This window comes from Dromiciops gliroides, chromosome 6 (genome assembly GCF_019393635.1).
Source record: "Dromiciops gliroides isolate mDroGli1 chromosome 6, mDroGli1.pri, whole genome shotgun sequence".
NCBI classification, from domain to species: Eukaryota; Metazoa; Chordata; class Mammalia; order Microbiotheria; family Microbiotheriidae; genus Dromiciops; species Dromiciops gliroides.
Window position 1 is genome coordinate 94,489,357 of NC_057866.1, and position 24,924 is coordinate 94,514,280.

General features: G+C 44.5%; 1 protein-coding gene across 2 annotated transcripts in view; it reads left to right on the forward strand.

The window, feature by feature from the left end:
• Positions 1 to 6,032: 6,032 nt before the first annotated feature.
• MFSD10 (major facilitator superfamily domain containing 10) overlaps positions 6,033 to 24,924 on the forward strand; it is a 35,909-nt gene continuing 17,017 nt past the window's right edge. The window contains exons 1-8 of one of the 2 annotated variants that reach the window (XM_043971296.1): positions 6,033 to 6,186; positions 11,822 to 12,074; positions 13,255 to 13,351; positions 14,551 to 14,654; positions 16,188 to 16,346; positions 21,228 to 21,416; positions 22,785 to 22,893; positions 23,656 to 23,767. In XM_043971296.1, coding sequence (XP_043827231.1) covers positions 11,892 to 12,074; positions 13,255 to 13,351; positions 14,551 to 14,654; positions 16,188 to 16,346; positions 21,228 to 21,416; positions 22,785 to 22,893; positions 23,656 to 23,767 — 953 coding nt within the window. In that variant the 5' untranslated portion in view covers positions 6,033 to 6,186; positions 11,822 to 11,891. Of the gene's footprint in view, positions 6,187 to 11,821; positions 12,075 to 13,254; positions 13,352 to 13,419; positions 13,596 to 14,550; positions 14,655 to 16,187; positions 16,347 to 21,227; positions 21,417 to 22,784; positions 22,894 to 23,655; positions 23,768 to 24,924 lie in introns of those variants that run through there. The other variant, XM_043971297.1, reaches the window with a different exon arrangement.

Here is a 24,924-nt window from a genome sequence, read left to right on the forward strand (position 1 = left end):
GACACTTACTAGCTGTGTGATCCTGGGCAAGTCACTTAACCCCAATTGCCTCACCAAAAAAGAGAAAAAGTTAAAATAAAAAAAAATTAAAAGGACACTGACAGGGCAAACAACAGGTTAACTGGAAACTATGTTGTATGAGGCTGGTTATAACAATTAGGGGTAACTAGCCTGGAGGAGAAAAGACCTTTGAAGATCTGAGTATAGAGAAGGGTTTGTATTTGCATTGCTTGGTCCCAGAGGCCAGAACTAGGGGCAACAGGAGAAAATTTTCATTGAGATAGAACTCAGTTTGATAAAAAGGGAAAACCTTCAAACAAGCAGAGCTGTCCAACAGTGGAATGAGCCTCAGGAGACTAACCTCAATCTGCAGGTGGTGCTATGAGTGCATAGAGCTCCAGCCCGAAGTGAGGAAGACTCTTCTTCCTGAGTTAAAATCTGGCCTCAGACACTTAGTAATTGTGCCATCCTGGGCAAGTCACTTAATCCTGTTTGCCTCAGTTTCCTTATCTGTAAAATGAGCTGGAGAAGGAAATGGCAAACCATTCCAGCATCTTTGTCAGGAAAACCCCAAATAGGGTCATGAAGAGTCAGACATGACTGAACAACAACTTTGATCTTGTCGCCTTGGGCTGAGCACAGTGCCTGGCACAACAGCAGATACCTACTAAATATTTGTTGACTGATACACAATAGATAAAAGATAGTTCGTGGGGTGGGGCACCAGAAGATGGGGGAGGGGGAAACAGACAGGGGAGACATTCAGGAAAGGCTTCATGTAAACAGTATTTGTGAGCTGGTACTGGATATTTTAAAGTGGGAGTGGGGTGGCAGGAAAAAGCCCAAGTACACGTGAGAACACGTACCTACAGCTATTTGTTGGAGAATTTAGAGATTTTGACCTGAGCTCATGATGGTTTAGAGGGCCCATCTCTTAAGCTGCCAGTTTTCCACTACTCGGGCATGGCCATTTGACAAATAGTCTATTGTTCCACATTGGTAATATGTGCTCTTTTTTCATACCTGGGTGAGACAGGAGGTAAGGAGATTTCAGTGAGCGGCTGAGACTGTCTCCACAGTCTGGGCTGCACTGAGCATGTCTCCAAGTTGTCTTTCTGGTTCCTATCAGTGAACCGTGTACAGGTGTGGCCTTGCTGACTCTGTCTTCAGAGGGATTATAGATTTAGAGGTGGCCAGCTAGTCTAAGCCTTCAGCTGTTTCTTTTTCTTTTTTTTTTTTAGTGAGGCAATTAGAGTTAAGTGACTTGCCCAGGGTCACACAGCTAGTGTTAAGTGTCTGAGGCCAGATTTGAACTCAGGTACTCCTGACTCCAGGGCTGATGCTCTATCCACTGCGCCACCTAGCTGCCCCTCTTTTTTTTTAGGTAAGAAGACCAAGGAGAGAGACATGGGACAGCCCAGGTCACACAGGTAGAAGCAGGATGTAAGCACAGGTTTTTTTTCCATTACACCACACTTTCCCTCAATTACCCCAAACCACTCCCATCTCTCCTTACTCTAGGCTAAATAAAGGCCTCCAAACCCCATGAAATCAGAGGCTGAAGCATAAGCCTGTTGTCCTTTGTTTTGGGTATACCTTGCTCCCTCTCGAGTTAGGCTTGTTGGCCCAATTACTCATTTTGTGGCGGATAAAAGAGGCTCATAGAGGATAAGTGACATGTCCAAGTTCACTAAGTTGGTAAGCAGAGCTTCCAAGGCTCTCTGACTCCCCTTTCAGAGCCAAGTTCTCATCACCACCTTATTTTATGATTATCCTGTCCTTTGCTTATACCACCTGTGGACAGTTTTCCACCAGAAAAGACTGAAATGTCATAGAAGGGAGTTAACACACGGGACCCAATGTTTTATTCCAGGGCAGTAGAATTCAAGTATATACACCTCCCACGGCCGTGCTGCTCAGCCTCCAAAGCTCCCCGGGCAGAATGGGACTCTATGCTGATCTTCCTGCAGGATGCCTGAGGTAATGGGCTAGTGTTTGTAGCCCAGCTAGGCCCATGCTGCCAAACTCCCAAGAACGCAGGATTGGCCCTTCTCTAGCCTGAGGGAGCAAGCAAGCATGGATGGTGTTACCTTTGTGGGGATGCTTGGGCAGCTTCCAGGCCTCTGCTCTCTATAAAGTTCAGTCTCGGATACTTGGAGATGAAGGCAGGGCTGTCTGGGTGACTGAACAAAAAAAGCTTGACTATGACGATTCATGAGGGAGGGGGTGGAGGTGGGAAGAAAATGAGAGGACTGGAAAGATGAAGCATCATGTCATGTCATCTCATGGAGTTCTGACTAGAGACATCTTCAGTTCTGAGCTTGGAAATGAGAGAGAAGAAAGGAAAAGATCCACGTGTCCCTTGTGTTCAGAGACCTTCGAGTCTAGCCGAGGGGCCAAGACATACAAATGATCTAGATTTCAAAACCTGTTTCAGCCACTGGACTCCCCTTTTTTTAGGGTCAAGAATAGACTTTATTTTGCCATAGAAAACTACAAAAGATACAGAAGAGTTAAACAAACTCATAAACAGCTACTGAAAACAACTAAAACATATACAAGGTTGTACATAGACTCCCCTCAAGAAGGAAATGGAATCTGGGGTTGCAAGTGAAACAACTTTCTGAAGAAATTTCTCCATCTTACTCTTCCCACGTGGTTGACTCCCTGCACCACCACCACTGCCCCCTCAGGAGAACATTTTTTAGGTTTACTAAACCGTTGACCTCCTTGCCCTCAGACCTGAACTGTCTGAATAACTCATGGAGAGAGGGGCTGAAAGTGCTGCCAGACTCTTTACAAAAATAAAAGTTGAGACTGGAGCACTCTGGGAGTAAGAACTTTGCCAAGGCCAAAAAGGATTACAGTCCAGGGGATTCTTTTTAATTAATTTTCTAATTTTTGAGAGCCAGGAGGCACTGTGAGGGCATTGAATGTGGGCAGTACCCCCAGATCAGTATTAATTGTAATGTTCATTTCCTTCACCCACCCAGGCTGTTGATCTCTGGCCCAGCCCGGGCATTCCATTCAGTAGATATTTGGGTGAGAATAATCTCGTCCTGGACCAAGGGAAGTGACAGCCTCTACCCTAGAGGCAAAAGTCAACCTCCCAGCATAATGGGCTTCCTTCACGTGCAAGAAGGAGGAGGAACCTTGGCCCATTCAATAGCACCCACACTGGTGAAGTCAAACTTTCTTTTTCTTTAGTTATATAACTTTTTTTTTCCAGTTTAACACACATAAGTATTGAATGCATGCAAAGTACTGAGCCAGGGGGTCGATTGGAAAGGTAATCTTAATTTTTTTCCATCCTTCCCCATCGTGGGCTTGGGCTATCAAAAATCTGAGGAGAAATGCAAAAACTTCTGCAGTCTAAAAGTTCTGGGGTGAGAGCCAGGGGTTAAATCAAATGAAGAAGTATATATTAAGTACCTACTATGTGCCAGGCACTGTGCTAAACATTACTGCCCTTAAGGCAAAAACAAAACAAAGCCAGAAAGAAAAAAGAAAAAAAACCTGGCTCATGGTGGAATGGGTGAGATACCATCCAGACAGACAGCTTTGTGTAAAGAAAATATACACACAGGGGACAGCTAGGTGGCACAGTGGATAAAGCACTGGCCCTGGATTCAGGAGGACCTGAGTTCAAATTTGACCTCAGACAACTGACACTTACTAGCTGCGTGACCCTGGGCAAGTCACTTAACCCTCATTGCCCGAACAAAAGGGAAAAAAAAGGAAAAAAAGAAGAAGATATACAGAGGATAAATTAGAGATAATCTCTCTTTTTTTTGTGAGGCAATTGGAGGTAAGTGACTTGCCTAGGGTCACATAGCTAGTGTCAAGAGTCTGATGTCAGATTTGAACTCAGGTCCTCCTGAATCCAGGGCCAGTGCTCTATCCACTACACCACCTAGTTGCCCCAAATTAGAGATAATCTCAAAGGAAATGTACTAAGATTAAGGAGGACTGAGAAACACCCATAAGGGCCCTCAGGGACCATCTGGCCCAGTCAGTAACTGAAAACCATCTTAGTTTTTGTTTTGTCCCAATTTGCATCAGGCCAATGCTGGGCATATAGTAGGCACTTAATAACTGCTTGTAGATTGACGGAGCCAGGCAGTGTAGATAATAATAATAAAGGTGATGATGATGATAAAGAGCTTTTAAAAAGTTTTTAAAGCTTTACAAAGTGTTTTATTTATGTTAACTCATTTAATGCACATAACAAACCTGTGAGATAGTTATGCTAATTATTCTACCCATTTTACCGTTAAGGAAACTGAGACGGGTTAAATGACTTGCCCTGGGTCACACAGGTAGTAAGTGGCAGTAGGAGGATTTGAACCCAAGTCATACTGACTAGAAGTCCTTTACTCCAAGCACTGCTCACTGGACTGGGACTTGGAATCTCACACATGCTACCTACTCCATGGATGTCCTTGAGTTCCTCTAGCACAAACTCTATGACTCAGTTGTCCTTTGATGCCTCGAAGTGAAGGAGGTTACTGAACTTCCACTGTAGGCATGGCAGACCCCGAAATGCTGAAGGCCTGGGCATTGCCCACTTGAGGAGTCATGGCAGAATGAATACCATGGGTTTTAAACCTGGAAAGAACCTTGGAGAAAATCCCATTCACTTTTCACTCTCATCAGATGAGGAAAGTGAGGCTGGCCCAGAGAGGGGGAGCAGTTTGCCCAAGTTCACACAGACACTAAGGAATAGAACCTGGATTCTGGTTCAGGTTTTCTCACTCCGAATCTGATTCCTTTCCCACTACTTGTGGAAGCCCTGGGTTTGAGTACAGCTAAGCCTCTGACTTTACTCCCTGTAACCTTGGGCAAATCCCATCCTCTCTGAGACCCTTCTCTTCTCTCCTCTGGGATCTAAACTCCAGAGCTCCAGGTATGTTGTGGGTGGGGGGGGGGGAAGGTGGGGGTTTGGGGTAGGGGTTCTTAGAAATTCCTCTTTAAAGAATTACAGCCTCTTGCACACAAATCCAATTAGAATAAAATAATAGTTTATTTAGGCGCTAGGGAATGGAAACCATTCCTGTTATGGGGAAAATAGGGGTGGGGGTTTGGGGTAGGAGTTTGGGGTTGGGGTCCTTAGGAATTCCTCTTTAAAGAATTACATCCTCTTGCACACAAATCCAATAGAATAAGATAATAGTTTATTTAGGGGCTAGGGAAGGGAAACCAAGAAATACTTGGACTTCTCATGGGGAGAAGGCATGGCACCGAGAGGGCTCTTTGAGTTACCTATCTCCTAGAGCAGGTGACAGGCAAATCCTTTTATAGTGGACTGATGGCCTTCCCAATGGGGTGATCATCTGACTGTGGAAAGTTCCCTTATTGGGGAAGAACCATCCTCCACTGGTGGTAGCTAGGGGAAGTTGGGTGAGGGGCCGTTCTGATGTCTCAAGCCATCCCTTCCCCTCCTCCCCTCCCCACCATGCCACCAAGGCAGCAGCTACACCTAATCTTATCTGGCCGAGGGGTGGGGGAGACTGGAATGAAGGGAAGTGGTCCTGGAGCTAACAGTTCAGACCCGGTGCTGCTTATCTCTTTGGGTGTGTTCCTCCTTTGGTTTAGTTTCTCAAGGAGAAGGTTCCTTGATTTCCCCCAGAGAACTTCTGAGGTACCCCAGGCCCATAATAGGATATTTAACATGAAAAGCATCATTCAAAGGGTACTAGGGATCTTGGTTCCGAGGGTGGCTTTCTCCAGCTCTGCAGCTGTATAGGGAAGAGGGGAGGGGGAATCACCTCCGCAGGGGGTAGAAAAGGGAGAAGGGAGGGAGGATCACCCCCCAGGGGTAGGAGAGGAAGAAGGGAGAGAGGGTGAGGGAAGGAGGAGGGGGACGCAGGGACGCAGGGAAAGCCGGCCCTTCGGCCTGCTTCCCGCTAGCTCTGGGGCGGAAGAGGAAACGCGCCAGGAAAGGTTCTCCAAGCCGGGGGATGGAGGAGAGGGAGGGGAGGGGGATAGGAGGAGGAAGGAGGAAGGAGGGTGGGGACTGAGGAGAGAGGAGGCGGGCGGGGCTTGGCCTCGGCAGGAGAGGCCGCGTTGTGGGCCTCAGCATCAGCCGCTGCGCCTACTTCCTTACCTCCCCAGCTGTTTCCCCTCCTTCAGTCCCTGCTGCGGGGCGGCTGCGACGCGGGCAGAGCTGCCTGTCCGAGGGGCCAGGTAAGGGCGGAGCCCCGCCCCTTTTCTCCCCCCTTCCTACCCCCCTCCACTCCCTGGTGGGGGAGGGGGCTCTTCGGGGATGTCAGGCCTGCGGGCGCGACCCGGTTCTGGAGCCCGACCGGAGTGGGCTTGTACCCCCGCCCGCGCCCCGCCCTTCATGGGTGAGAGTTTAGACTCAGGCAGCATCGGCTAGTGGAAAGAGCCCTTGGACTTCCAGTCGGAAAATCTGGGTTCAAATCCCGCCTACTCTAGCTGTGTGACATTGGGGGTGTCAGCTGCCTCCCGGGGCCTCAGTTTCCTATTCTGTAGAATGAGGGATGAAAACGTCTCCAAGGTCCCTTCCAACTCTAGCACTGAGGTAGGGGTCGGGGAGGGAAAACGGGACTGAGCCCCAGGATATGGGCATGAGACAGGCTTGGAGCTTTACAGAGGCCAGATGGGGGAAGGAAGTATTTGAGCGGGGTTTTTGAAATAGGCGTGAGATCGTAAAATGTAGACATGGAGGAATGGCCCAGAAGGGAAAGGTCCTTCAGGGGCTCCTTCAGACATCCTCAGATCCCCAAACCCCGTGCCCTCGCAGTATTTCTGAAGGTTAAATGGAAGCGAATTCAATATCTCAGGTAATTAATCGAGCATTCCTTCGACCGGGAGTCTAGGTTGGTCACCTGGGAGTATCCTAGTACTCTACGATATCCCAGGTTGAAGGACTTCCAGCAGATGGGGTGTTGAAGCTAGGCTGGGATTTCTGCAGCCTTACCCCTAATTAGAGAAGCAGGTGGAACAGTTTTCTAAAGCACCCTTTCCCCCTCCTTTGGCCACACCCATCACTATAAAACCAGGGAAACTTTGGTTAGCTTTTGCCAGGAAGAAGAAAAAAGCTAGACAAATAAATTGTTCTGGGAATCAGTATGGGAGGGGCTCAGGACCTTGAATCAGGCGACTAGAATTCTAGGCTTGGCTCTGATTTATTGTTGTGTTTTGGGGCAAAGCACTTTCTAACCTAGAAATCTCAGTTTCTCCGGATGCAAAATGATGAGGCTGAATTAGAAGAGCTGTGGGGTCCTTCCCAGCTCAGACCTTCTATGTCCTAAAGTGCCTTTAAGAACTCTGAGTGTATTTTTGTTGTTGTTGTTGTTTTTGTGAATTGGTGGAGGTACTAAACTTCTGTGAATTAGCAGGTAAAAATACCTTGTTATGCCCCGACCTGACAATCCCCAGGAGACTTGGGTCAGCATTTCTGAATTCTGCTTTTCAACCATTTCCATGGACAGTCTGCCCAAAGACCAGGAAGGCTGCTGAGAAGCAAAGGTCAGCCCAATATCAGCAGAATGGTCAGTGGAACTGAGCCCAAGTGTTCCTTGCAGGTCAGAGCATCTGACCTTGAGAGAGTGCGAGAAGCCTGGCAGCATTTCCTTGTTTTTTCTTTTTCTTTTTTTTCCTTTTCTTTTTTTTGGCGAGGCAATTGGGGTTAAGTGACTTGCCTAGGGTCACACAGCTAGTAAGTGTTAAGTGTCTGAGGCCGGATTTGAACTCAGGTCTTCCTGACTCCAGGGCTGGTGCTCTATCCACTGCGCCACCTAGCTGCCCCTAATCTAGTTATTATTAATAATAATTATAGCTAGCATTTATATAGTGCTTTAAGTGTTGCCAATTGCTTTACATATATTATTTGATCCTCACAGCAGCCTATAAGGTAGGAGCTATTATATTATGATCCCCATTTTGCTGATAGGGAAACTGAGGCTAAAAGAAGGTAATTTGTAGAAGGCTACAAATTAATCTGATTGCTATATATTTCCTTGACTGCTTAAACAGTTTCATTCCCTTAAGCCCATCTCTGCAATTTCAAAGTAAAGGTAGAGGCCAAGAGAAGAATAACCTTCTGGTCTTTGGTTATAGATAGCAGAACTAGGGGAAAGAAGTAGAAAGTTGGCAGTAGATTGTGGCTCATAAAAATTCCCTGACAATTAGAGTGACCCAACCTAATAATGGAATGTGTTCAACAGTAAGCACCTACTGTGTGCAGGTGTACAAGGTTTGGATAAAATCATAGTCCCTGCCCCCTAAGAGCTTATAGTCTAGGAATGAGGCTGAATAAGCACTTGTCAGGTCCATCAACACTGATCTTTGATGTTCCTTCTACAAGACACTCCATCTCCCTCTCTATTCATTTTCACTGGCTTGGAATGCTTTTTCTCCTTGTCTCCACCTCCTTGTTTTCTTGACTAAAATCTTACCTTCTGCAAGAAGTCTTTCTTAGTCCCCTTTAATGCTAGTGTCTTCCCTCAGAGATTGTCTCCAATTTATCTTATATGTTTTGTTTGTACATAGCTGGTTCCATGTTGTCTCCTCCAGTAGAATGTAAACTTCTTGAGGGCAAGATCTGGGTTTTGGTTTTTTTTTTTTTTTGCCTTTGTATCCCTCAGGGTTTAGCACAGTGCCTGGTACATAGTAAGTATTTACTAAGTTAATGATTATAAACTGATGGCAAGGAATGCTGTAAAATTAATTTATGCTTTGAGTTGGATATTGTTATTATTGTTGAAAAAGGTGTTGTATACTAGAAAGAGCTTGTGGCTAGGAGTCAAACCTGAATTCTGGTCCTTGGTCAGCCATTACATTAACTGTTAAAACAGAATGTCAGAGGGAGCAGCTAGGTGGCGTGGATATGGCACTGGCCCTGGATTCAGGAGGACCTGAGTTCAAATCCGGCCTCAGACACTTGACACTTACTGGCCGTGTGACCCTGGGCAAGTCACTTAACTTGCAAAAAAAAACCCCAAACTACCCCAAAAACCCAGAACGTCAGAGGTAGAAAACCGTAGAGATTGTCTAATACCTTGGTATCAAACTCAAATAGAAATTGTGCCATCAAACCATACATAAGGATCCCTGAAAGCCACATATTGACTTAGATAATGTCAATATGTGGTTTTCTATGTTCTGTTGTATTGGTGCAGTTGGTGGCACAGTGGATAATGCCAGGCCTGTAGTAAGGAAGACTTATCTTCCTTATTGAAAATCCAGCCTAAGAAACTTACAGCTGTGTGACCCTGGGCAAGTCACTTAACCCTGCCTGCCTCAGTCTCCTCATCTCTAAAATGAGCTGGAGAGGGAAATGGCAAACCACTCCAGTATCTTTGCCAAGAAAACCCCAATCAGGGTCACGAAGAATCAGACACAAATGAAAACTACTGAACAACAAAAAATTGTATTTTTATTTTGTCAAATATTTCCCAATTACATTTTAATCTGTTTCAAGCTGCTTTCAAGAGTGTTGTGGTTTATAGACCCCTCATTTAACAGATGAGTTAACCGAAGCCTAGAAAAGAGGAAATGACTTGCCTTAACAGATGACAATGCTAGGAGTAGAAGTCACATCTTCTGACTCCTAAGCTAATGTCCACACTCTCTACCAAGTCACTTAACTTTTGTAGCCTCAGTTTCCTTATCTGTAAAATGCCCTCTTTTGTGTGAGGCTCAAATAAGATGATGCATGTTAAGTGAAACAGTAAAGAGATGAAGCACTTTTAAAAATGATTGTTAGAGAAGAAATATCTTCTCTTTGAGTTCATACCCCGAATACTGTCTGTGTGTGTATGAGTGAGTGTGTGTGTTCATGTGCCTGTGTGTGTACGCGTGTGTGAGAGAGACAGAGACAGAGAGAGAGAGAGAGAATGAATAATTTGCATTGGATTTGGGGTGGGAGGGACAGGAGAAACAACCTCAGAAGTTTCTTTCCAGCTCAGTGATTCTGTGAATTCTCTCTGAAATTCAGGTTGTTGCCACTTGTTCTGAAAAGTAAGGTTGAAAGGGTTTAGCCACTTCTCCTGAGTATGTTGTAATAATTCTAGGCTCCTTTTGAACTGTTACATAATAACATCAGGTTTTCTATTCTTCCTGAGGTTAGAGTACCACCAGATGTTAGTGCTGGAGGATTGGAACATAGAATGTCACAACTGGATGGGACCTTCTTAGAATTCATTAAACCAACCCATTCTTTCTTTTTTTTTTTTCCGGGGCAATGGGGGTTAAGTGACTTGCCCAGGGTTACACAGCTAGTAAGTGTTAAGTGTCTGAGGCCTGATTTGAACCCAGGTACTCCTGACTCCAGGGCCGGTGCTCTATCCACTGCGCCACCTAGCTGCCCCCCTCCCCACCCGTTCATTTTAGAAGCAAAGAAACTGAGACTCAGACTGGAGAAGGGAATCGCCCAAGGCTACTGGTGGGGCTGGGTATCTAGGTAGCACAGTAGATAGAGTACCAGGCCTGCAGTCAGGAAGACTCATTTTCCTGAGTTCAAATCTGGCCTCAGATGTTAGCAGTATGACCCTGGACAAATCATTTAATCCTGTTTGCCTCAGTTTTCTCATCTGTAAAATGAGTTAGAGAAGGAAATGGCAAACTACTCCAGTATCTTTGCCAAGAAGACCCCAAATGGGGTCATGAAGAATTGCATACAAGCAAACAACCACCACAACTTGTAGAACTAGGACAAGACAGGTCTCCTGCCCACAAGGACCTTGGACTTGACCACATACTTCTTTGGCTTTTGAATACCTGGCCACTTTAGTCCAGGAACAACCTCCAAAGGGAAGAGAAGGAAGCTTTTTTATTTTGTCCGTTCTCGTTCGGTCTCCCAAACTCCTTCAGGTGAGGGCCTGTTGCTTCTTTTTCTCTTCCCTGACTGTGAATGAGGGTACTTGACAATTTTTTTTTCCTTTGTGCATAGGGTCATAGATGGAAGAAACCTCAGAGGCCATTTAGCCCAACTCCCTCATTTTACATATGAGGAAACTGAGGGCTGTGGAAATTAAGTGACTTGCCCAAGGTCAGACATATGTTAAATGTATAAGAAAGGCAGCTAGGTGGCACAGTGGATAGAGCACCGGCCTTGGATTCAGGAGTACCTGAGTTCAAATCTGGCCTCAGACTCTTGACACTTACTAGCTGTGCAACCCTGGGCAAGTCACTTAACCCCAATTGCCTCACCAAAAAAAAAAAAAAAAGTATAAGAGAGGACTCAAACACAGGTTATCTAATTTTGCAACCAGTGCTTTCTTTCCTGTGTTATTCAGCACTGGTCTGGGCACATAGTAACTTTTGTTTTTTTAGTGAGGCAATTAGGGTTAAGTGACTTGCCCAGGGTCACACAGCTAGTAAGTGTTAAGTGTCTGAGGCCAGATTTGAACTCAGGAACTCCTGAATCCAGGGCCGGTGCTTTATCCAGTGCGCCACCTATCCACCCCCACGTAGTAACTTTTTTGTGACTTTCATTATTGGTTTATGGAGTACAGAATAAATTTACAAGGTTGTGCTGAGAATATCGTCGAAGGTTCTTGGTAATATGTTCTGTGCTCCAGCATTATAGGACAATACCTTTTTATTAAGTGCTTACCAAGTGCAAAGGCTGTACTGGGTACTTAGGGAGATACAAAGTTTAGCTAAGACATGCTCACTCTGCCCTCAGGGAGCTCACTCTTTAGTAGGAAAATAAGACACAGAGATACACAGTAATCCTCATTGTTACAAACATGCCTTCAAAAAGAGCCTAAGATCCCAAGGAGGAAGACCTGACTGTGAATGGGGAGTGAGGGGAAGTCAGTTCATTTAATTGTGTTCTTCCTCCCCTTAGGAATGTGAAGACCCCCAGAAGTCCCAGGTGCTCAGCTGGCTAAGGTGTCTGGGAGAAGATAACAGGAGATATGGGTCTGGGCAGGGAAGAGAGCTGCACTCGGCGACCTCCCATCAAGGGGCAGCCAGAGCCCCCAGAACTGGCCAATCGAGTCATCACTATTGTCTTCCTGGCCCTGCTTATAGACTTACTGGGTTTCACTCTTATCCTCCCCCTCTTGCCTTCCATCTTGGACCACTATGGTAGATCTAATGTGAGTGGTGTTATTCCCAAGGGCTGTGAAACACAGGCCAGGCCAGCACAGGAAATGGTGGCAGGGGAGGAGGGAGCAAGCTTTGATGGTACCTATTTCTTCTTTCTTTCTTTCTTTCTTTCTTTCTTTCTTTCTTTCTTTCTTTCTTTCTTTCTTTCTTTCTTTCTTTCTTTCTTTCTTTCTTTCTTTCTTTCTTTCTTTCTTTCTTTCTTTCTTTCTTTCTTTCTTTCTTTCTTTCTTTCTTTCTTTCTTTCTTTCTTTCTTTCTTTCTTTCTTTCTTTCTTTCTTTCTTTCTTTCTTTCTTTCTTTCTTTCTTTCTTTCTTTCTTTCTTTCTTTCTTTTGGTGAGGCAGTTGGGGTTAAGTGACTTGCCCAGGGTCACACAGCTAGTAAGTGTCAAGTGTCTGAGGCCGGATTTGAACTCAGGTCCTCCTGACTCCAGGGCCAGTGCTCTATCCACTGCGCCAACTAGCTGCCCCCGATGGTACCTATTTCTAACGGTGCCCCTTCTTATCTGGTCAAGTCTGTGTAATTTTGCCCTTACACACACACACACACACACACACACACACACACACACACACATTCATAAGAATCAAGGAGATTCAGTAGAAAGAATTCTTGGACTAAAAGTAGGGGCACTGGATTGGAATCCTGACTTTTAAAAGTGCTTTATAAACCTTCTGGTGCTAGAGAAATGTGAATTATTTATTATTATTATTATTTTTTTTTTGCGGGGCAATGGGGGTTAAGTGACTTGCCCAGAGTCACACAGTAGTATGTGGCAAGTGTCTGAGGCCAGATTTGAACTCAGGTCCTCCTATATCTAGGGCCAGTGCTCTATCCACTGCACCACCTAGCTGCCCCCATTATTATTATTATTAATTGTCTAAATATTTAAGGCACTTGTTTGGTTGTGGGGAGGGTAAGAGATAAGGGATGGGTTTGTGGGTTTGAGAGCCTGTAAGATAACTTACATTAGTAAGTTTTAGATGAATTCTTCAGCTCAATTCTGCACACACGTACCCCACCCCCACCCGCAAACAAAAGACCAACACTCCCCTTCTCTAGGCCTCCCTCTTCTGGCTAGAACTGGGCTCCCATGGTGGCAGTTGGAACAGCACAGAAGTGCAGGGTCTCATTCACAGTATTGTCTTGACAGGCTTTTCTCCTTTCTGTAGGATCCTTTGTATCAGTCCTTACAGCAGGGTGTGGACTGGTTTGCTGCCACGGTTGGAGTGCCCCCTGAGAGGAAATATAACAGCGTCCTGTTTGGAGGTACAAGTCTCCCAGAACCTGCATTCAGTTTCACTGTGGGCAGAAGACCCGATATGTAGCCTCACAGGGTCCCTGGCTTCCTCCTCTGACCTTTATGCAGTGGCTGGATTGGAAAGATTCTTGGGCATCACTGGAACTCTTTTGACCTCAGTTTTTCTCTAATAAATGTGGATAATGATAGTATCCACTTTTTTAAAGCAGAGAAGATATGCTACTTCCTTCATGAAACTTTCCCTGATCCTTGGTGGGTAAAGGCCTTCTGCCTTGGACCTCACAATTTTAATTTTTTTTTGCATCTTTTTAATGTGTCTATTGTTATCTACAGTTTCTCCCTGAATTAGACTGTAAACTCTGTAAATAAGAGTGCTAGATCTAGTAGGAAATATTCTTCTCCCACAGAATGTAAATGTCTTGAGGGGCAGTAACTGTTTTCATTTTTCTCTTCCTATGCTCCTATGCTAGCCCAATCTGGGCAAATAGTAGGTATGTAATAACCTGCTTAGTGAATTGAGCTGAATTTGATTTGAATGAGGGCATGGGTTCTTACTTAAACTTTGTATGCAAGGGTGTGCTAATGAATGTTTAATAACCAGATCTCTGAGGGGAGAAAAACCAGTAATCACAAACTTTTAAGTTTAATTTGCTTTATTAGCATTATCTCTACCCCTTTCTTAAGCCCAGACAATCAACAGTAAATCAAGCCCCAGTATGTAGCGTAGAGGTACAAATGTTCATGCTAGTTTGTACTGGCTTCAACCCACCCCGGTTCGTATCTCTCCCAGCATACAACAGATAAGATAAGGACTTTAACTTTACAGCTAGAAGGGATCTTAGAGGCCCTCTAGTTCCATCCCCTTATTAACAGTTGAGGAAACAGCCAGAGAGAGATGAAGTGATTTGCTTATGGTCCCTTAGGAAGGAAATGACCAAGTCAGAATTTGAACCTAGGTCTTCTGATTCCAAATTGTGTACTCTTTTCACTTGCATCTCTCATGGCAGAATTTCAGAACCTTGGACAGGCCCTTTAGGGGTGGGTAGGGTTTCTCTCCTCTGATCCTCCTGCCTTTTGGACAATCCCTATTTGGGGCCTGGGGGCAGGAAGGGGAAGTCCAACTTTGGCACAGAAGGGGGCTCCAGAGGAAATGTGGAAATTGGTGCTGACTTGAGGGGCAGCATGGCTAATGTTCTCTCTCTTTCAGGTTTGATTGGCTCCCTCTTTTCCATCCTGCAGTTTTTTTCCTCACCTCTCACTGGGGCAGCATCAGATGCCTTTGGAAGGCGGCCAGTCATGTTGCTGACTTTGGTATGACTCCTCAGGGTCTGCAGACCAGTAGTTGTACAAATACTTGTGTAAAGCACCTTTATCTCCCTTGCCCCGAGGCAGAGATTTACCTTTCAAAAGAGAGATAGGCCTTTAAATGGAACTTCAGGCTGACGGGGTAAATTTGAGAATACAGTATCTGATCTAAGAACATAATTTCCCCTCAGTGAAATCCCAGCAGACTTGGTCAAAGAAGTGACTTGCTTCTTGTTAAGTCTTATTTAAGCCTCTTCATTTTACTTTGTGCTAATGAACTGGTTCATATTTTTCAACCAAGTGTCTTCAGCTAGCTACCTTTGAAAAAAATATTGATTCTTATTGTCTCTATCATTTCAAGATGGGCGATCTCCCTGGATTAAGCCCTCTTTTGTAATGAAGAAAAATAATTAAGTAAAAATACCTGATAGTGACCATAATGGACTCTCTCATATATATATATATATATATATATATATATATATATATATAAATAAAACATTTGGCCCTAAGAGATGTGTTTTTGCCACGAGGAGGGATGTATGTTGCATTATTTGCTTTCCAGGACCATCACTGGTTTTTCATTTGGCTTCCTTCTAGTGCTCTTAACTGCCTTTTTAAAAAATTGGCTGAGTAAACACAGTATAAAAGAAGCAACACTGAACTGGAAACTAGGAGACTTGGATTTTATTCATTCAGGAAACATTTAGTAAACATCTACTGTGTACAAGACACTGTGCTAGTTAGGTGCTTAGGAATGCCAGAGTTGCTATGATGCCACCTCTGTTGCTTAAAGAGCTTGTACTGTGATGGATGAAAGATGTACACAAACACAAAACAAGGTAAACTGAGTAAGGGAGAAATAGAGACAGTGCTGGGAGAAATTATGGAGGGAGAGAGTCAAGGAAGTGTTTGTGGAACAGGTGGCATCCGAGTTAGGAATCAAAGGAAAGGAGGGCCGTTAACAAATAGACACTTGGGGAAGTGGGAATCCATTCCAGGCAGAGGATCTGGTATGGGACTGAGTAGTCTAGTGAGGGTAGAGTGCAGAATCTTTGATGCACAGTAGGGTTTTAGTCCTAGCCATTTCAATTACTCACTTTGTAACCACGATCAAGTCACTTCTCCTCTGAGCCTCAGTATTCTCTTCTATACAATGGGAGGGTTGAACTAGAATTCCCTTCTGTCTCTGAAATTCTGTCATCCAACTGACCTGATCAAGCTTTTAGAGAAACTAACACTGCTCTGATCAAGCCTTCAGAGTAGCAGCTGCTGCTAATTTCCAGAATTCCACAGAGAATGGAAAGGTGAATGTGGAGGGGAAAAAATACTATGTCCCTCCTTATAAATGAGAGGGTGAGGAATACCCTGGGGATGGGAAGGGAATCTGGGTCATTATGGCATCACTCTTGGAACCTCTCTCTCTACCTGGCATTTGTTGCCCTTGGGTTGCCTTTGAGGGGCACGTGAGCTGTTTAACAGACTCCAAGGTCAGGTCAGGGCTGGGTATAAATAATGGCTTCCCTTGCTTGCTTCTAGGTGGGACTAATCACATCCTACGCATTGTGGGCCCTCTCCAGAAGCTTCGGAGCTTTTCTGCTCTCCAGGGTGATTGGAGGAATCAGCAAAGGCAATGTTAGCCTTTCCACGGCCATCATTGCAGACCTGAGCTCACCCCAGGCTCGGAGTAAGGGGATGGTGAGTCATGGAGAGTTCACTTAGTTGTATCTCCTTAAGTCTCCTTCACTCTTCCCTGCTGCTCTGGAGGACTTAGGCCAGAGAGAAACTAGCAAAGCTTCTTCCCCCATTTTCTCTTTCTTACGCATTTCTCTTTTTGCTTCATTGACTGTCTTTCAGGAGTCAGGGTTTCTTTCTTCATCACTTGTACACCCTGGTCCTCAGTTTCCTCTCCTATAAATAGGGATGACAATTCGTATCTTGTTGACTTCACAGGGTAATATGTTTTTTGTTTTGTTTTGTTTTGGTGAGGCAAGTGGGGTTAAGTGACTTGCCCAGGGTCACACAGCTAGTAAGTGTTAAGTGTCTGAGGCTGGATTTGAACTTAGGTACTCCTGACTCCAGGGCCGGTGCTCTATCCACTGCGCCACCTAGCTGCCCCTTCACAAGGTAATATGAAGAGTCAGTGAGATAAAGGAGGTGGAAATACTGTCATTTAAGAAATCTATTCTTATGTGGAAGATGCCATTCCACTTTGTGGCTAAGCATTTGGCCTTTCCAGTGACATCTACCATTTAGAGTTAGGTAACCCCAGGGGTCAACAGGAGGCAGCATGATGGAATACAAAAAAGAGTACTTGCCTGGGAGGTGGGAAACCCAGGTTCTAGCTCCAGTCCTGTCTCTGTGTGACCGTGGTAGAGTCAGTTTCCCTCCTCTGGGCTTCAGTATTCCCATCTGTGAAAGATGATAACCCCTGACCAGCTGGACTCACAGGGTGGTTATAAGTATCAAATAAGAGGGTGGAGGGCTTGGAGAAATAGAAATATGTCTTCCAATTACTCCAAATGTGACCTCTTATGGTCTTAATGTAGGAGTGTCAGTATATACCCAGGAAGTCATGCTTTAGGAACCTGTGATTTTGTCACAGTATGGCTAAACCCTCCACTGACAGATTTTGACTCCTTTAAGTTTAGTGATTGGTTTTCCAGAGTTGCTATAGTAAGCAAATAAATAATGAACAAGTAGATTAATGTTTTTTATCATAAAAGTATTTTATTATTTTCCAGTTACATGTAAAGATAGTTTTCAATATTTGTTTCTGTAAGATTTTTAGTTCTAAATTTTTCTCCCTCCCTCTCTTCCTTTCCTTCCCCCCTTCCCAAGACAGAAAACAATCTGATATAGGTTATATATGTATGTAGATTAATTTAAAAAAAATCATTAGCATGTGGCCAAGCCGGTGATGAGCGTCTGCCTCCCCTTAGCTAGGCAGGTTATTGGATGACAGCCACACCATCTGTCCCTTGATTCCTTGCATTCTTATTTCAATGGATCTGTGATTTCATTGCAGGGAGTACTTTCTCCAGCTTACTCAAGATAAGGGGTTCATGGACCACTTGGGCAGTCTGGTGAACTATGGATAACTTTTCAGGATAATGTTTTTAAATGCATAAAATCAAACACAAAGAATTGCAAATTATATTGAAATATAGTTATCAAAATATTCAAAAGAACAAATGTATGGACCCCACTCCTATTCGAGTGGTACTGATTATTATATCTTTCTCATTGATGAAGATTCTGGTCCACATCCTCCCATAAATCTTCCTGTAGAGTCCACTAAGTGTGCCAGGGACCTTCTTCTAGATCTCTTGACATTTTGTGGACATCAGTGGCATATACCCTTGGAGTGAAGCACATGGGCCATCAGTTATACCTTGAGTTCTCTATGGACCAGCTCACCTCCTTTCCTTGTCATCTATTTCTTTTCTATTATCTTTTTACTTATTCTGTACTTATTTATTGGTGATATGTTACAGCCTACTTAAGCCTCTTGTGTCTTTCCATTGTTTTTTGGATGACCTGTAATTTTAGTTGTTTAGAGACTGGTATTTCATGCCTTGCAGCCATGTGGCATCACTGGGAGAATATTGACATATGGTGGCAAAGGAACAAATTGGCAAAGATGGCAGTAGATGGAAACAGTCAATGTTGGTGGAGATATGGGAAGATAATCACATTAATACACTGTTGGATGAGCTGTGAATTGATCTAACCTTTCTGTGAAGCAATGTGAAATTATGTTTAAAAAGTGACTGGGGAGGCAGCTAGGTGGCACAGTAGATAGAGCACCGGCCCTGGATTCAGGAGTACCTGAGTTCAAATCCGGCCTCAGACACTTAACACTTACTAGCTGTGTGACCCTGGGCAAGTCACTTAACCCCAATTGCCTCACCAAAAAAAAAAAAAAGTCACTAAAATGGTTATACCCTTTGATCTAGAGAAGGGGGTGTCCTATGGTGCCCACTGGGGTGGAGGGAGGAGTCCTTGACTTGGTTCTGGGTTTTGGAGGAGAGAGAGAATGAGGTTTACTAAGCGTTTCTCCCTGAAGCCATCTAGCTAACTCACCAGTTTCCAGGGACAGCTCCTTGGAGTATGGTATATGATGGGAGGCTGAGCTCTTTTGAAGTGATAGAAAGAACATTGAGTGGCAGCTAGTTGGTGCAGTGGATAGAGCACCGGTCCTGGAGTCAGGAGAACCTGAGTTCAAATTTGGCCTCAGACACTTAACACTTATTAGCTATGTGACCCTGGGCAAGTCACTTAACCCCAATTGCCTCACTAAAAAAGAAAAAGAAAAGAAAAAAGAAAGAAAGAACATTGCACCTATATTTGATTCCTGACACTGACTTTTGCTGGCTTTGAACAAGTCAATTAATATCCCCAAATCCCAGGGGTTTTTTTTCCTAATCCAACCCTAATTTAAAAAAAATTAATAAGCATTTATTTTCTCTTTTTACCTGTTTCCCACTGGAAAAAAATAGAAAGGCCTGTAACAAATAAATACAGTCAAACACATTTCTGAATGGACCTTGTTCAAAATACTTTATTCTGCCCCTTAAGACCATCTCCTGTCAGAAGGTGGGTAGCATGGTTGGTCACTGAATTGGTCATAGTTCTTAAGTCTTTCAAAGTTTCCTCTTTTTTACAATGTTGTTATTATATAAATTATTCCTGTGGTGTGCTCACTTCTGTATCTGCTTGTACAAGTCTTCTCAGGTTTCTCTGAAATGGTTCTTTCTGTTAGGTCTCATATCACAACAGTTTTCCATGACATTAACATACCATAATTTGTTCATCCACTTGCCAGTTGATGGGCATTGCCTGAGTGTTCAGTTCTTTGCCACCATAAAAGAACAGCTACAATTTTGTACATATGGGTTCTTCTCCCCCTTTTAAAATTTCTTTGAAGCTATAGACCTAGTAGTGGTATTTCTAGGTCAAGGGACTTCTGGGGCACAGTTCCAAATTGCTTTTCAGAAGGACTAGAATAATTCCTACTTCTAACACTGGTACTGCCAGTTTTCTCACAGTCCTCCAACATTTGTCATCTTCCTTTTTTTGGGGGGGGGGTAAACCTTGCCAATCAAGGTGTGAGATAGAAGCTTAGAGTTTAATTGGCATTTCTCTATTAATGATTTAGAACATTTTTTCATATGGCTATTTGTAGTTTGAATTTTTCCCTTTGAAAACTACTTGTTCATAGCCTTTGGCCTTTTATCTATCGGGGAAGAGACTCAGGTGGTTAAGATAAAAAATGGGGATAGTAATTCCTGTACTTCCTGCCTCATGGAGATGTGGGACTTATATTTTGTAACCCTTAAAGATATATGTGTGTGGGGGCAGCTAGGTGGCGCAGTAGATAAAGCGCTAGCCCTGGATTCAGGAGGACCTGAGTTCAAATCTGGCCTCAGACCCTTGACACTTAGTATCTGTGTGACCCTGGGCAAGTCACTTAACCCCCATTGCCGCCCCCCCCCCCCAAATCTACAAAGACTAAAAGAAAGAACAAAAGGATTCTAAAAAAAAAAAAAGATGTGTGTGTGTGTGTGTGTGTGTGTGTGTGTGTGTGTGTGTGTATTTAAAGTTATATGGGGTTGCCCTATTTCTGTCACAAGTTTTAGGGAAACATAGCTGGGGTTTCCAATATACTGCTACTTAGAAATTAGAGGCTACTGCACCAGTTTGGGGCATTTAGCATTTATTAAAGCATATTAAATATTAGTAAAGAGATAGCACATTGCTCAGAAAGATCAGAAGGCCTACCTAGGAAGGAGGGGAGAGAGAATAATCTGTGTCCTACCTCCTTGAGTGTTAAAAGCCAAGAGAAGTCTGCCAGAGTGTAAGCTCAATGAGGTCAGGAGGAGAGCCTGCCCTTCCACACTGCTCAAAGCTAATTGGCTAGCATCATTCAAATCTATTGTTTTCCTGGACTTGAGGGTGATTTGACACAGTAGGTGCTATTGTCAGAGAACTGAGAGCAGACCCTCTGAGGGGAAAAGCTTTCAGGTAGGTGTGGCTTTAACCTCTATTGTCTGTATTCACAGTCCAAGGTCCAACTACATTTCCTTTGAAATTCTCCTGACTCTGCTAGGCTCTCTGGGCCCTCTAGAAACCGACTATTTTCTCACTATAAATATATGTGTGTGTAAGGGCAGCTAGGTGGCACAGTGGATAAAGCACTGGCCCTGGATTCAGAAGGACCTGAGTTCAAATCTAGCCTCAAACACTTGACACTTACTAGCTGTGTGACCCTGGGCAAGTCACTTAACTCTCACTGCCCTGCAAAACGAAACCAAAAAAACAATAAATGTGTGTGTGTGTGTGTGTGTGTGTGTGTGTATACACACACCAATTGAGGCTCTTCCCCAATTGATAAAATGCCAAAGGTTATGAACAAGTAAAAAAAAAAATATATATATATATATATACACATATACATGTGTGTATATATACACACACACACACACATATATATATACATATATATATGTGAGTTGTTATTTTCATTGCCATCTCATGTGTAAAGATGCTGTATTGATGCCACTTCTGCCCCTGCAGGCCATGATCGGGGTCGCCTTTTCTCTGGGTTTCACCATAGGCCCTATGATTGGGGCTTACCTAGCAGTGGAGACAGGTAAAGGAGACGTCTTCTACTTCCAAGCAGCATTATTGGCTCTGGTGTTTGCCATCTCTGACCTGGTGTTCATTTTCTGCTTCCTTCCGGAAACACTGCCCAGAGAAAAACGGGTAAGATCCCAGAGGGGGTTATTTGGGGTTGGGAAGTTAGAGGATCATAGATTTATAGCTAGATGGGACCTTTGAAACTCCTGAGTTGTCCACTTGACAAATGATGAAACTGATGCTGAGAGATGTTAAATGATTTGCTCAGGGTCACCCAGCTAGAAAGCAGCTTCAATAGGATTTGAACTTCAGTCTTCTTGGTTCTGAGCCCCCCTGGCTTTGTCCACTGTACCACCAGCTGCTTCTGACTGAGAGATTTCTGATTCTGTGGGGTATGTCAGTCCCACTCCCCCCAAAAATATTCATGACAGATGTTTAATATTAATGATAATGGATGGGCCAGAAGCAATCATGGCTGAAAACAAGTAAATGGAAAGATTGAATTAGTTGTATGTAGAGACACATACATAACCTTTTTTTCCCTTTCCATTTGTTTGGCATGTAGAGGTGGTGGGAAATCACTAAGTTAATTAGCATTTGCACACCTACTTTGTGCAGAGATAGCTAGATGGCTCAGTGGATAGAGCACTGGAGTCCAGAAGACCAGAGTTCAAATCTGGCCTCAGATGCTCACTAGCTGTGTGACCTTGGGGCAAACCACTTAACTTCTGTTTGCCTTAATCCATGGCCTCCTCTGACCTGCGTTATTGCAGGAGCTGCTTCACAGGTTTCCAGTCTATGCCTCTTGTCTCTCCCCATGTAGCTCTGAGGGTCCTGCCATTCCCCTGCTGAAGAGCCTTTAGAGGCTCCCCTGTGCTTATAGGATAAGACCCTAACTCTTACAAGCCTCTCCTTATAACAAAAGGGGTTTTCTTGGTAGACTTTAAATCACAAAAATATTAGCAGTAGTTAGTTTTGTGGCTCATGGTTTAGTTCAGGCTGCTTCCCCTTCACTTCTTCTCCTGATCTCTCACTTGCCCAGCAACAACAGACTTATGATGCTGCTGTAGTAGAAAGCATTGGCTTGCTTTTCCCCAGGTGGACCATGGGAGCAGGGATGCAGATTCTGTAAGGCAATGGAGAATCATTTGTACATTGTTGAGGATGTGAGGGATGTGAAAAAGGGATCATGGGACTTAGATCTGGAAAAAAAAAAATCTAACAGACTCCTGGAGCTAGGGGGGACCTTCAGGATTAGTCAACTCTCTTCATTTTACAGATGAGGAAACTTGAGGTGGAAGAGATTTGCCCACGGACATATAGCTAGTAAGTGATAGATCCAGGGCTGCTGAATCAAGGGCAGTGTTCTTCCCACTCCCTCATTCTAGGAATAGAACCACCTCCCCAGCCCTCTACAGAGCAGACTGGAAGAGGTAGGTCTGGCCTCCCTCTCTCTGGGAGGCTGTGCCATGGACTGGTTATTTGTCTCCCCAGGTGTCTTCTGTTCTGTCTGGGTTCCAGGCAGCCTCGGATTTGCTCAGCCCGGTCGCCTTATTCCAGTTCTTGGCTGTCACCAGAGGAAAGGACTCCCCCTCTAGAGACAGTAAGAAGCTTCATTCCTACTTGGGCATCTTGGGGCCCTGTGTGAGGGAAAGGGGAAATGGAAAAATGACCAGAGGGCTTCAGCAGAGCAGTGATGGCCACAGGGTCCTGTGATACCCACTAGAAAAGGCACTCCTCTTGGACTCAGTCTCTTTTTTTGGGGGGGGGGGCAAGGAGGGTTAAGTGACTTGCCCAGGGTCACACAGCTAGTGTCAAGTGTCTGAGGCTGGATTTGAACTCAGGTACTCCTGAGTCCAAGGCCAGTGCTTTATCCACTGCGCCACCTAGCTGCCCCCACCCCCACCCCCACCCCCCGGACTCGGTCTCTTTAAGGTTCCATAGCAAAGTCTGGGTCAGAGCTAGAACTCAAGCCCAGTCCTGAGCCCCAAGTCTCTTGCTCCTTTACCTCTCTGTTTACTGGGGTGGGGTATAGGTCCGGCTTGGGTGCAGAACAGACTTCTGATGGGGGGGTGGGGGATGAGAATATCAAGCGGGGGTTCTTAATTTAGGGTCTGGCTTGGTATCTGTATTTCCATATAATTGGTTTCCTTTGTGATCCTATGGATTTTGTTATACATTTTGAGATCTGTAGTTTCACCAGACTTGTCCGAGGGGTTCAAGACTCAAAAAGGGCGAAAAACCTCAGGTAGAGATGGGGTTGAGGGAGACCGGGTGGGGTGGGGGGAGAGGAAGGAAGAAGGGCTTTGATGAAGGGCCTCATTCTCTTATGTCTCTCTTCTTTTTTCCCCCTCCTGTCTTCCAGAACTCCAGAATCTCAAGGTGCTGGGCCTTGTTTATTTCCTCTATCTCTTCCTGTTTTCTGGACTGGAGTACACTCTGAGCTTCCTCACACACCAGCGCTTCCAATTCAGCAGGTACCTGTGCTCATGGAGAGTCCTTGGGTTGGGGCATTTCAGATTTCTGCATTTGAGTTTCTCAGTTTTGCCTCCAGAATCCAGAGACTGATCTCTCTGTGCCTCCTTTCACTTTATATCCTAACCTGGGACGCCTCCCTCCTTAATGGCCACAGTGGGCTGGGAGCCAGACAAATTGAGTTTAAGTTCTGATCTGACACTCACTCACTGGATGTCCCTGGGCAAGTTGCTGGGGACAACTGGGCTAGGACCAGTATTGTCTGTTTTACAGGCAGTGAAATTAAGATTCAGAGAAAGGAAGTGACTTGGCTAGTGGCTTGTTGCTGGTCACATGGCTAAGATCCAATGCAGGTTTCCCAACTTCAGGCCCTCATTTTATTATCCTGCACTGACTCTTCAAGTCTTTAGGGCGAGAACATTTACTGTCTGATCCAAGACTTTGTACACAAGGCTGTGTCCCCCCGGCCTGCCCTTCACTGATTATTTCAGACACTTGTTAATGTCCCCTCGGTCTGTGTCACCCTTGACCCATTACTTGGATCACCAGAGGCTTCCCCTCCAAGTCTGATACGTTTGTCTTGAGGTTAGGGAGCCCATCCTCAAATGGAGTCTTGGCCAAGTGAACAGAGATCTCTGTTCAGAAGATATGAATGTGGCTCATCCGAGGCTCTTCAGTTCTCTGGGAGAGTTTAGTCTCCTCCGGTCTGCCTTGGGCTGCCACACCCCATGGAGAGCTGAATAAGCACCACCTCTGGTGATGACTGTTCCTCCAGAGGCCTTATTTCTCTCAGATACAAAAATATGAGGGGTGGCTTCCATACATTTGTGACCTATTTATACTCACAGAACCAGAGAACAACCAAAAGCAGAGAAATTGGGTAGGTAAAAAGGGGAAGGGAAGTAGAGAAGGAAGAGAAACCAAGAGGAAGTGTGGAAGGAATGCTTCAGTGCTTCTTGGGCCATGTACTGTGCTTTTTTCCCTAGGTGCTTCAAGATCTCTGTAAAACAAGGTCCAAATAAATACAATAAAATCCTAGAATAATAGAGTGTCACAGTTAGAACTTGAGGCAAAAAAAAAGTTTAAAAACTTTTTCCAGCGAGAGCATTTTTTAACTTGGAAATCAGCAAATCCTACAAATCAGGACTTGATTTATTGT